We start from the raw sequence: 13143 nt of genomic DNA on the forward strand, positions 1-13143 counted from the left end.
CAGTCTCCAGGTAAAATAGTCCAGGCAGTTGGTGATGCGAAAGACCCCTGCCTGAGACCCTGGAGAGCCGCTGCCAGTCTGAGTAGACAATACAAACCTTGATGGACCAAGGGCCTGTTTCAGTATAAGGCAGCTCCATGTGATCTGTCCTACTAGGGATGGTACTTTCTTCCATAAGAAGAAGTCTTCCTAAAACCTGGGGGTGGGCCTTCTTCCACCCAAAGAAATCACCTCTGCTGGGAGAACGGATCACTGAGCTTCACCCCATCTTTTGCAGTAATCATCCTACCTTCCTGGTCTTTTTTGCAGCGGCCTGATCACCCTCAGCCAGAATGACAGCTATTACCTGAAACCTCCGGGGGACTCAGCATCTGAGCACCACGTCATCTACAGGGCAGAACATTTGCCGTCCCAAGGCGGGACCTGCGGGCACGGCGAGCTGCTCCCCAGCAACGTGGCAGATCTTGTGAGAGCCCTGAAACCGGCAGCTGCACCCTTGCGGGTAAACCTTCCTAGGCTATGCCAAGAACTGGCTGGCAATGCCAGGCTCTCTGGATCAGCCAAAGCATGGGGCAAAGCGTTCAGGGCCAGTGTCACCATAGGGGCAGCTGCCAAGTCCCAGGGCTTCTGGTCGGGCCCGGTGCCACTGACCATGCACCACCCCTGCTGCCCGCCCACCCTTCCCCACCTGCTTGCTTGCAAGCACTGTGCCATCCTTGCTCCCTGCGGTACTCAGGGAGCAGGCATGTGGGTGATACAGGCAGCTGTGAGTACAGGTTCGGGGTCTCCAACGTAATACCTTTGGGTGCTATAGCACCTGCCAACGCCTTTCCTGGTGCCTGTCATGTGTTTCTAGAAATTGGTTGGGGCCAGGAGGGGCTTTTGCCCAGCTAGGCTTCTGATTGGCTACTGGAGATCTGCTTGGGTGTGCAGCTTATTAAAAAACACATTGCTGCCACCACAACCTGAGGATCTTCACTGTGTGACTGAAGGTACGCTATTTTGTGGCTGGCTCTGCCTCCTGCAGCTGCCATTTTGACAGCCATTTTGTGGCTGCACCCACCATGCCGGGTCAGGAGTCTAAATGTGCCTGCAGGCTCCAAAAGGTTGAGGTACCCTGGTACAGGTGATGAGAGGTCCCTCCCTTCCTGAACCCCCCCTCCCCAGGATCTGCCCCCAAATCTCCAGGCATTTCCCAACCCATAGTTGTCAGCCCCTCATGTCCTTCCTCGTGACTTTTGCCGTTTCTCTTGCAGAAGAGGAGGGATGCCTGGAGGACGATGAAATACATGGAGCTCTTCATTGTCGCCGACTTCACCCTGGTGAGAATCTCGCTCCTTTTAAAGCTGTGTTGATGTCTTGCGGGGACCCCAAAGCCCTGCTGCGCAGCACCTCTCAGCTACCCCCGGGTCCTCCTCAGTCGTACCAAGTGAGGCCCGCCAAGCCCTTTCATGAGAACGACTCTCTCAAGTCTTGGAAAGAAGGCCCCCACCTTACCCGTCTGGTTGCTGAGGGTCCTTTAACTAGAAAAAATGTGGCAAAATTTTTGGAATTTTTAAAAAACTTGCCCTGCTACAAAGCCTTTGTTTTTGGAGGAGGAATGAACGAAGGTGATCGGGTTCTTCCCTCCTTGCCCCAACTTGCCTTAAATTTCATACTTTGTTTGTGCAATCCTGAGTACACTTTCCTGATAGCCCCACTGAATAAAATGAGACTTCCTTCTGAGTAGACCAACTTAGGTTTTCTCCCTAAAGGCTCAAATAGACATGACAATGATCACAGATCTCTGTCGATCTTTAACAGGCAAATTGCATGCATGCACATTTGCAATTCGGATCAGGGCTGCCCCATAAAGGGAGAAAGGATTTAGTATTATTTTTAAAATACATTTTTTATCCTTCCCTCCCTCCTCAGAACGTAGGCCTCTCTATAAGGTTCTCCTGTCCTGTATTTTATCCTCACACCAACCCTCTGAGGTAGTCTAGCTTGAGTGACTGTCTTGAAATCACCCAGGGAGTTGAGTGGTTGAATGGGGATTTCAAGCCAGCACTCCTAGAGCCTAGTCCAATGTTTCTCACCTCACCTTGCCGGGGGGGGGGGGCGTGGCTCAGTGGTAGAGCATCTGCTTGGCATGTAGAAGGTCCCAGGTTCAATCGCCAGCATCTCCAGTTAAAGGGACTAGGCTAGTAGGTGATATGAAAGACCTCTACCTGAGACCCTGGAGAGCCGCTGCCAGTCTGAGTAGACAATACTGACTTTGATGGACCCAGTGTCTGAGGTCAATATAAGGTAGATTCATGTGTTCATTAGGGATTGCGACTCGGGGCAAAATTTAAGAAAGAATCCTGTGTGAATCAAAAGCCCTTCAATATAATCTCAAGCATAGAGACACTGCCGAGTGTGGACTGGAACTCAGGTCTCCCCAATCCTTCTCTGAATGCTTTAACCACTTTGCAAATCAAAATGGGGGTTTTCACACTGTTTTAAATATTTTACAGGGGAAAATATGGTTTTTTTCAAGGACCTATCTCATTTCCTTTGAAATGCTAGTAGCAGCAGAGAGATCTTGGTTTTGATGAATGAACTGAGTGGGGGGGTGGAGCCTCTATTTGGCCCTGATCCGAATTGGGGCTCAGTATGCACACAGTTTACCTTTTACAGACAGAGATCCACTCTGTTTGTCATGTCTGTGCATGCTCTGAGACTGCTATTCACACGGAGACTCAGAAATGCATTGCTGGAGAACCATCTTCACCACCCCCCAATCCTTTGCACACTACCTCTCTCTCCCCTAGTCAAGATCTTTGAAAATCTTAACACCTCCAGGAAACCCACCAGCAGCAGTGCATTATCTTTGCCTTATCTTTCCAGGCTCTGAAAGCTTGCATTCAATGCCACACAATCTCAGAATATGGAGATTCCATTTAGCTGTTGTGGTAAACAGCTGCTGAGTGACAGCTCCCCTTGGACCCTGCCTAACCGCCATCTAAGTCTTTGGCCACCACCCATATCTTGTGACAGGGAATTCCATGAGCAAATTATGTGAGCAAGTTATGAGCAAGTTGTATGAAGCTTTGGTCTGTCCTCATTTTCCCCATACAATTTGAACACGCACAAGAGGCTTAAAGTTGTGCTCTAGTTTGGGGGATCTGAAAGATGTGTTCTGTGGCTCTGGCCCAGAATGAAGGCAAGTCCCTCTGGATGAGTGTTTCTGCACACAACATCATGGTATTTGTAGTTCTGCAGAGAGTATCATGGTATTTGTAGTTCTGCAAAGAGTGCACAGCAGTCTGTAGAGATATTGCTCAAGGAATATCATTAATTGTAGCTCTTCTCCTATCTCCTTTTCCCCTTTCTCTTTCCCAGTTTCTGTCTCAAAAGCAAAATTTAGGGCGCACAAAGCAACGGATCCTGGAGATCGCTAATTATGTGGACAAGGTGAGAAGCAGGTGGCTGGAGATCAGCAGGGGCCTGGCGACTGTTGCATGGCTATTTGGGTGACAAACGGAACTCCTTGGACATCAGTTCTTCTCATGCCACTTTATACCAAGGCAGGGGAATGAGGGAGGAATTAGGGAGCTGTCCTGCTCACAAGTCAGCCATTTCCTCTTCTCCTGTTCCCAAAACAGCCATTCTTCCTCTTCGCATGTCACGAGAGGTGCCCCCCCATTTTTTAAAATCCTACCAATATTACCCTTACACTAACATCCCTTTAGACTGTGTTGTCCCAAACTAGAGGCCTTTTCACGGGATTAGCTTAAAAACTGCCCTGCCACCTTTTTGATATTAATCTCCAGTATCCTGGTTCCCTTTCGGTTTTAGTGAATCCCCATTCTCTTTTGTACAGATTCGGCTTATCACAGAAAGTTCCCCCAGTTCCTAATGAATCTAAACCCTTCCTCCCAGCACCCCTTTCTCATCTACACATTGAGACTGGGGGTGTGCATATTGGTATCCTGAAATTTAACCCCCCCCCAAAAAAAAGAACACCAAAGAAGAGGTATGGGCTAGATTTCTGTAAGATCTGGATTTTTTCGGTATTTTTCAGGTTCGAGTTTATCAAACCTGAAATTTTTTGAAAAATTCGGGTTTTCTGGATTTTTCAAAAATGTCTGCGTTTGATGAAACCGAACCCAAAAAATACCGAAAAAATTGGTGCACACCCCTGGTTGAGACCTCTGTGCCTGTCTAGCTGACCCTGTGTGTGGCACTGGTAGCCATTATGAGAAGGCTACCTGTGAGGTCCCGGCCTTTAAACTTTCTATCGAGTAACCTGAATTTTTCGTCTAGGACCACACGATTACATTTCCCAATGTCATTGGTGCCATCGTGTGCCACAACCGCTGTCTCTTCCCTGGTACTTAGGCAGATCACGAGAGGGAGGGCAGGAAGGGTTGCGCCAGTGTTTGGCTCTCGTGGTCCTTTCTTACATGCCCAGGGAAATGCCGATCACCACTTGGGGGTCAGGAAGCAATTTTCCTCCAGGCCAGATTGGCAGGGATCCTGGAGGGGTGTTTTTTTGTCATCTTCTGGGCATGGAGTAGGGGTTTCTATGTGTGTGTGTGTGTGTGTGTGTGGGTGTGTGGGTGTGTGTGAAGGTAGTTGTGAATTTCCTGCATTGTGCAGGGGGTTAGACTAGAAGGGTTCTCTCCTGCTCCCCCCTCGACTTCCCTCGCTGAACTCCCCCGTTACAAGCCCTGTTTGAAAGCACTGGATGCAAACTGTGGGATGCAAGCCCCCAGGAAACTTGTGTGCCTTCTTAAAGAGTCCGTCCTCTCATGAACTCTGCTTTACCTACGAAAATTTTGTACAGTGTTTTGGGGTGATGTCTCTGTAGGATATATATATATATATATTTTAAAAAGGCTCTTCCTTTCTGCTCTTTCTCTTCCCTTCTCCAGTTTTACAGAGCCCTGAACATCAAAGTGGCCCTGATCGGTCTTGAGGTGTGGACGGAGCGGGACCAGTGTAGAGTGACCAGCGACGCGAATGCCACCCTCTGGTCCTTCCTGCAGTGGAAGAAGTCTCTGAAATCTCGGAAGAAGCACGATAATGCCCAGTTGCTGACGTGAGTCTTCCTGCCTGGTAGCACCACTGTGACACATCATGCCCTAACTAGCTGCACCCTGTGGTTGTTTGCTCCATTTCTTTGGACACATTCATGGAGGAGAGGGCTATCCATGGCTACTAGTCAAAATGAATACTAGTCATGATGCATCCTTATTCTCTCCAGGATCAGAGGAGCATGCCTATTATGTTAGGTGCTGTGGAACACAGGCAGGATAAATGGTGTTGTAGTTGTCTTGTTTGTGGGCTTGTCCACTGTCACTTGTGAACCGGGCTAAAATAGGACAGCTTCATGTGTACAACATCTAGTAGCGGTGAGTTCTGCAAGCTGAGTTCCGTTTAGTGTTCACCAGTTTGCTTGGCTCTGATAAGAATGCTGTTATCTCTCGATGCCTCCAGGGGCTCGAATAACTTCCCCCATCTTGGATCTCCCCTCCCTGTCCCCACAGTGGCGTCACCTTCAAGGGAACCACGATAGGCATGGCCCCACTGGAGGGAATGTGCAGCACGGAGAACTCTGGTGGCGTGAGCATGGTAAGGAGAAGGCAGCCCCCTCGGATCCTGCTCTTGCATTTGAACCTTCAAGCGTGCAGTACAATCCCTGTTTTAACCTTTTTGCTAGCAGTGAGGAAAGCTTGCCTGGTTGGGCAGTAACTGTTTTCCCCCTGGCTTAGATGGCAGAAGAAGAGTTGGTTTTTATACCCCGCTTTTTCTCTACCTTTAAGGAGTCTCAAACCGGCTTACAATCACCTTCCTTTCCCCTCCCCATAACAGACACCCTGTGAGTAGGTGGGGTTGAGAGAGTTCTAAGAGAACTGTGACTGTCCCAAGGTCACCCAGCAGGCTTCATGCGGAGGAGTGGGGAATTTATCAGATGTAGATACTTTAGATTTTGCAGCCTTCTGTCTGGCAAATTTTAAGCAGAACCATTGTATCTAAGCCATTAAAGTATTTGTATTTTGAGTGGGGAATCGAACCCTGTTCACCAGATTAGAGTCCACCACTACACCACGCTGGATCTCAATGGTATACACCGGGAAATCTCTTGTGCTGAAGAAACTGATATTTGGTGGGCTGCACAACAGGGGTGGATTTCTATCTTCTGTTTAAACAGTTCTGGCAAGGCTTTTTTTTGGGGGGAGGGGACTCCTCTTTTATTAATGAGTTGCATTCTACCTCCCGTCCACCATTCTAGGACCATTCGGAACTGCCGGTGGGGGCTGCAGCCACCATGGCCCATGAAATCGGCCACAATTTTGGTATGAGCCATGACACCGAGGGTTGCTGCGTGGAGGCCACGGCGTCCGAGGGAGGGTGCGTCATGGCAGCCGCAACAGGGTAAGATGGAGCATCTGAGTGTGACCCAACGATATCTCAACTTGCGTTTGATTTTACAGGGTTGTGTGTGTGCGTGTTAAGTGCCCGCACATTGCTTGTGACTTATAGCAACCCTATGAATCCGTGTCCTCCAAAATGTCTTCTTGTTAACAGCCTTGCTCGAGTCTTGCAAACGGAGAGCCGTGGCTTCCTTGATGGAGTCAATCCTTCTCCTGTTGGGTCTTCCACTTTCCCTGCTGCCTTCAACTTTTTCCTGGCATTATTGTCTTTTCCAGTGACCCTCGTCTTCTCATAACATGGCCAAAGTACGATAGCCTTAGTTTGGTCATTTTAGCTTCTGCAGATTGTGTGTCTTGCAAACAGAGGGCCGTGGCTTCCCTGATTGAGTCAATCCATCTCTTGTTGGGTCTTCCTCTTTCCCTGCTGCCTTCAATTTTTCCTAGCATGGTTGTCTCTTCCAATGACTCTTGCCTTCTTATAACGTGACCAAAGTACGATAGCCTCAGTTTAGTCATGTTATCTTCTAGGGAGAGTTCAGGCTTGGGTTCAGGGTTGGCAGGGAAAGTTGGCTGCCTCTGCCCCAGTCTCCAGGTGGATCTTCCGCAGAAGCCATTGCCAGTCAAGGATTTGTGCATGACTTTCAGGCTATCTCTGCAGCTGTCCACAGCCTCTGGTTTATACACCATCAGTTCACACATGTGCGCACACAAATGCACTCACACATAGTAGAGACAGGGGAACAAAATGTCTTGATGTGCCTTCGGAGTTACTGAGGGAATTTTGACTGAAGTGGTTAGGGGTGTGTGGTGCTAACAGCTGGCTGGGATGGGGGTGGGGCAGGGTGAGACTAGTGATGTGGAACAGTCATGCCCGACATGTTTTGTAGGGTTGCCAACCTCCAGGTGAGGCCTGGAGATCTCCTGGGATTACGTCTGATCTCCAGATGACAGAGATCTGTTTCAATCAGGAAACTCACAGCCCAGCATGAGCTAAAATGGTATAGTGGTTATGTGTGTTGGACTAGGATCTGGGAGACCCAAGTTCGAATCCCCGCTCTGCCAATATTGTGAGCTGCCTTGAACTACAAGGAAAGGCGAGATATAAATGTTTAATTAATAAATCAATTGTATTGATTAATAAATAAATGAAGGCTTGCTGGGTGACCAATCACTCTCTCTCAGCCTATTTCACAGGGCTGTTGTGAAGAGGGAAAGAGAGCAATGTATGGTGCCCTAGGGATGAGACAGACAGTCCAAATGGCACTGCAGTTTACCATGAATTTGCTTCTCTTTTGAAAGGAAGCGAGCTTAGAAGAAGAAGAGTTGTTTTTTATATGCTGACTTTCTCTACCACTTAAGGGAGACTCAAACCAGCTCACACTCCCCTTCCCCTCCCCACAACAGAGAGCTGTGACTAGCCCAAGTTCACCCAGCTGGCTTTGTGTGTAGGAGTGGGGAAACCAATCCGGTTCTCCAGATCAGAGTCCACTGCTCATGTGGAGGAGTGGGGAATCAAACCCGGTTCTCCAGATTGGGAGAAAATTATCCAGCATTGGCAGTTAAAAAAGATCTTAGGTGGCCTGGCAGGGAAATGTGAGTAGAGGAATCAGGGACCTGACTGTCCTTGAGGCAGCTTCATATGTAGGGTTGCCAACCTCATGTGGAGGAGTGGGGAATCAAACCCGGTTCCCCAGATCAGACTCCACCGCTCCAAACCACCGCTCTTAACCACTACACCAAGCTGGCTCTACAAGAGGGAAAGAGAGCAATGCATGCCGCCCTGGGGACGAGACAGACCGTCCAAACGGCACTGCAGTTTACCGTGAATTCGCTTCTCTTTTGAAAGGAGGCGAGCTTAGCTGAATTTTGCTTCCAAAAAAGGGCAGTGCTAAACCGATTTCTTTGTTTTCAGACTGGTTCCTGAAAGGAGCAGGTATCCTTCGGGAATCTTCTTTGGGGCTGGAAGGCAAGAAGTCTCCCCCCCCCCCACACACACACACTGAAGCCTGGCTTTCCAGGGCGGGTAACGCAGGGCCCGTTGGGAAAACACCAGCCGCTGTAAATTGAAGCCAGCTTTCTGGGGGAAAGCGAGACGGAGACAGCCGCACAGTAGCCCGACAAAGTGGTTCAAAGAGAGGCACAAAGGAAGGCGGCTGGGAAAATGCGGCCGGAACCCAAAGCGGGTGATTCACAGCCCGCCCCTTCGGCGGAGGCCGCACGCCGAGAAATGGTTTGCATCTGTTAGATGCATTTATGGGCCGGTAGGAACAGTGGAGTCTTTTTTCCCAGCAAGGAAGTCTGGGGCAGGGAAAGGTTTTGTGTATATACTGCAGGAGGCCCCGGGTCGCTCTGGGGCAGAGTCTGTACCACAGGCATCAGCTAGGCACAGAACAGCCATTGTTAAGGCGAAAACAACAGCCGAAGGGGGTCAAGGCACATTGTTCCAGGAAGGCCCCAGAGACGGGGATCAAACTCTGAAGAAGATGAAGAAGAGTTGGGTTTTTGTGTATGCCGACTTTCTCTACCTTTTAAGGAGAATCAAACCGGCTTTCATTCACCTTCCCTTCCCCTCCCCATGACAGACACCTTGTTAGGTAGGTGGGGCAGAGAGAGCTCAAAGAGAACTGTGACTAGCCCAAGGTCACCCAGCTGGATTCATGTGGTGGAGTGGGGAATCGAACCCGGTTCTCCAGATTGTGAGAAAATTATCCAGCATTGGCAGTTAAAAAAGATCTTAGGTGGCATGGCAGGGAAATGTGAGTAGAGGAATCAGTGACCTGACTGTCCATGAGGCAGCTTCATATGTAGGGTTGCCAACCTCCAGGTACTAGCTGGAGATCTCCTGCTAATACAACTGATCTCCAGCCGATAGAGATCAGTTCCCCTGGAGAAAACGGCCACTTTGGCCATTGGACTCTATGGCATTGAAGTTCCGCTGTACACTGCATTGGTCAGGCCGCACCTGGGGTCCCGTGGGCAGTTCTGGAGGCCTCACTTCAAAAAGGATGTGGACAGAATGGAGCGGGTGTAGAGGAGGGCGATGAGGATGATCAGGGGCCTGGAGACCGAGCCCCACGAGGAAAGGCTGGGGGAGTTGGGAATGTTCAGTCTGCAGAAGAGGAGGTTGAGGGGGGTCAGGATTGCTCTCTTGAAGTATCTGAAGGGCTGTCGCTTGGAGGAGGGCAGGGAGCTGTTCCCGTTGGCAGCAGATAGGACTCTCAAGAATGGGTTTACATTGCAGGCGGAAAGGTACCGGCTGGATATTAGGAAAAAGGTTTTTACAGTAAGGGTTGTTCGACAGTGGAGTCAGCTACCTGGGAAGGTGGTGAGCTCCCCCCACCCGGCAGTCTTTAAGCAGAGGCTGGGTGAACACTTGTCAGGGATGCTCTAGGCTGATCCTGCATTGAGCAGGGGGTTGGACTAGATGGCCTCCATGGCCCAACTCATGATTCTATCACCAACGGGCACCATTTTAGGGGCCCCTGCATGACAGCATCTCTTGCGCAGAGGCTTGCTCAGGGGTGCCCCCCCCCTGTTGTTTGTCTCCTCTCCAGCCACCCCTTTGCAAAAGTGTTCAGCTCTTGCAGCCGGAGGCAGTTGGAGAGCTACTTCCAGAAGGGGGGCGGCATGTGCTTGTTCAACATGCCCGACACCAAGGATCTGGTGGTGGGCAAGAAATGCGGCAACGGATTCCTGGAAGATGGGGAGGAGTGCGACTGTGGGGACATGGAGGTATGTTAGGGTTGCCAGGCAACTGGCAGGAGGGTTGTGGGGGGGGGGAGGCAGCATCCCAGGAGAAAAATTAAATAAAACCTCGTCTACTTACAGTAAGTTCTTGCTGTAGAGTTGCTGGCGATTCCTAAAGCTACCTGGAAGTTAAAAGAGTAAAAAAATTTTTGAAAGAGGCGGGGAGGCGAAAAAGAAGTTACAGGCCATGATTTTAAAGGCCTTTTCTCACCAGCATCCCTGGGCACAATTCTGACGGCAAATAGGCATGGATGGGTGCTGAGCTGTGGGAACCGGTGCTTTGAATGAAGGAGTTGAGGGACCACAGTGGACTTCTCCCTTCTTTCCAGGAGTGCACGAACCCCTGTTGCAACCCTCAGAACTGCACGCTGAAAGCAGGAGCCGAGTGCGCCCACGGGGAATGCTGCCGCGGCTGCAAGGTAGGCCCTTCATCGCTAGCCATCGGTGTCGCTACCCCGGCAACAGACGGAGGTTGTCCAAGGGGCACCAGGTCAGCTCCCCTGGAGGAAATGGCAGCGTCGGAGGGTGGACTCTATGGCATCACAACCCTGCTGAGTTCACTCCCTTCCCCAGGCTCTGCCCCCAAATCTCCTGGAATTTCCCAGCCCAGAGTTGGCAGCAGCCTTATGCTTTGTGATTAGGGTTGCCAACCTCCAGGTGGTGCAACAAAGGGTTAAGCAGACAACTCACTCGACTGTAAAAGATATAGTAGCAAAACAAGACAGTAGCAGGCTGAAACAGTAAATGACAAGAGATAACCAATAGAATGCCCACAGTCAAAGACTGTAAATATATTGTAACTTAGACAAGACTAAAGTCACAAACCAAGCTAAGTAACATGGGTTACAAAGCAACAAGAAGATAACAAAGTATTGTACAAAGACCAGCAAAACGAACAGCCAATAATGCTAATTATTAACAACAAAACAGTTAGTGTAATGAGGTCAATTTCATTTTCTTTTTCAGGCGGAGGAGATGGTAACGCGGCTCCGGATGTTTTCCAGTGTTTTCGCTACAAAAGTAGCTTCATCAGTCTGATTTCAAACATGAAAACAATATAACAACAACCTTATATTGACTTCATGTTTGAAATCAGGCTGATGAAGCTACTTTTGTAGGGGAAACGCTGGAAAACATCCGGAGCCGCGTTACCATCTCCTCCGCCTGAAAAAGAAAAAGAAATTGACCTCATTACACTAACTGTTTTGTCGTTAATAATTAGCATTATTGGCTGTTCGTTTTGCTGGTCTTTGTACAATACTTTGTTATCTTCTTGTTGCTTTGCAACCCATGTTACTTAGCTTGGTTTGTGACTTTTGTCTAAGTTACAATATATTTACAGTCTTTGACTGTGTGCATTCTATTGGTTATCTCTTGTCATTTACTGTTTCAGCCTGCTACTGTCTTGTTTTGCTACAACCTCCAGGTGGTGGCTGGAGATCTCTTGCTATTACAACTGATCTCCAGGCGACAAAATGGAAAAAATGGCCCCTTTGGCAATTGGGGGTGGAGCCTGAGGAGGGCGGGGTTTGGAGAGGGGAGGGATGTCAATGCCATAGAGTCCAAGAATGGAGGAATGGCTTTGGAGGGTGACTATAGCCACATGTTGCTCCTCTGATGCGTAACAGTGCAATATGCCCAACCCATCTTATGTTTTTCTTGTCTGTTATGACGAGCATCCTTCCAACCTTGATGGGAAAGACCTCTCATGACGTTCCCTTCCCACAGCTCAAGGCAGCCGGGACCATGTGCCGAGACCCCGCCGGACCCTGTGACCTCCCAGAATACTGCACGGGCGCGTCGCCCTACTGTCCCGCCAATGTCTACCTGCTGGACGGCTCCTTGTGTTCCTCCGGGGAGGCGTTCTGCAGCAACGGCATGTGTATGACCCATCACCAGCAGTGCGTCCAGCTGTGGGGACCAGGTGAGTTGCGCCCTTCCCTCCTGCTAGGTACCTGGGTCATCTCCATTGCCAGTGTGGTGTAGTGGTTAGAGTGCCAGACCTAGGATCGGGGCGTCCCAGGTTCGAATCCCTACTCTGCCATGGGAGCTCACTGGGTGACCTGGGGCTAGTCAGTCTCTCAACCTAACCTACCCTCACAGGGTTGTTGTGAGGATAAAACAGAGGAGAGAGGAAGGATGGGAGCTGCTTCGGGTCCCCGTTGTGGAAAATGCAGGGAATAAATGATTAAATAAATCACTTAAGAGCAGTTCATACAGAGAGAGGCCTGACAGAGACCATAAACAAGTTTGCAAGTAGGGTATGAATCTGCCTCGCACCCATGCCTTGTCATTCATTCCCGGAGGTAGACTGGCTCTCAAAATGGAGATCTATTGGCTGTGATTTTTAAGGTATTTGAGCTTGCAGATATCATAACTTCTTGTGGCAATGAGTTCTGTAGGTTTCTGCTAAAGCCATCTTCTTGGATTTCAAAAGATGAATAATCATTCCTTATCCCAATCACTTGGGATGTTGGAGGCTCTTCTCTTTCCATTCTCCCACCTTGTTTTCTTGGCTTATAACCCCCCGCACCCATTTTTTCTGTTTTTCTTCCACAAAAGATGCCCCATTTGCTCAGCTGCTTTATCTCCTGGATGTTGTGCAACTCACCCCTCTACTTCTTAAGAAGGTCACAGCAAGCATGGAGGGCCATATTCTGACTGCAGTCACATGCCCTTGATTTAGTTTTCCGATAACTTGATGATTTACTTTTTGGGATCCTTTTTTTAGAATACTGCAGCACACAGAGATGGTATTTCAAGAGAAGTGTGCAGTTAGCACTCCCAAACCCCTGGTGGGGGTGTGAGGGGGATTCCCCGTGCCTAGGTTCCCTTTAAAAAAATACAGCCTTGTGTACTGATTAGAAGTTCTTATGAGAAGTGATGAAGGGTAGCTCTAGGAGTTGTCAGCCACTCTATCGTTTTACCATAGAGTTTCGGTGATTCCTAGAGCTACCCTTTGTCACTTCTGGTAACAACTTCTGGTAAGTGT

General features: G+C 49.3%; 1 protein-coding gene across 1 annotated transcript in view; it reads left to right on the forward strand.

The window, feature by feature from the left end:
• Window positions 1-13143, forward strand: part of ADAM33 (ADAM metallopeptidase domain 33) — an 84065-nt gene that overhangs the window by 33443 nt on the left and 37479 nt on the right. Inside the window, exons 6-14 of the mRNA XM_056855769.1 lie at window positions 310-502; window positions 1257-1322; window positions 3367-3438; window positions 4902-5068; window positions 5517-5601; window positions 6263-6405; window positions 9959-10136; window positions 10481-10570; window positions 11880-12075. Of these exons, the coding sequence (XP_056711747.1) occupies window positions 310-502; window positions 1257-1322; window positions 3367-3438; window positions 4902-5068; window positions 5517-5601; window positions 6263-6405; window positions 9959-10136; window positions 10481-10570; window positions 11880-12075 (1190 nt within the window). The remainder of the gene's footprint in view (window positions 1-309; window positions 503-1256; window positions 1323-3366; window positions 3439-4901; window positions 5069-5516; window positions 5602-6262; window positions 6406-9958; window positions 10137-10480; window positions 10571-11879; window positions 12076-13143) is intronic.

This window comes from Euleptes europaea, chromosome 9, assembly GCF_029931775.1.
Source record: "Euleptes europaea isolate rEulEur1 chromosome 9, rEulEur1.hap1, whole genome shotgun sequence".
Lineage (NCBI taxonomy): Eukaryota > Metazoa > Chordata > Lepidosauria > Squamata > Sphaerodactylidae > Euleptes > Euleptes europaea.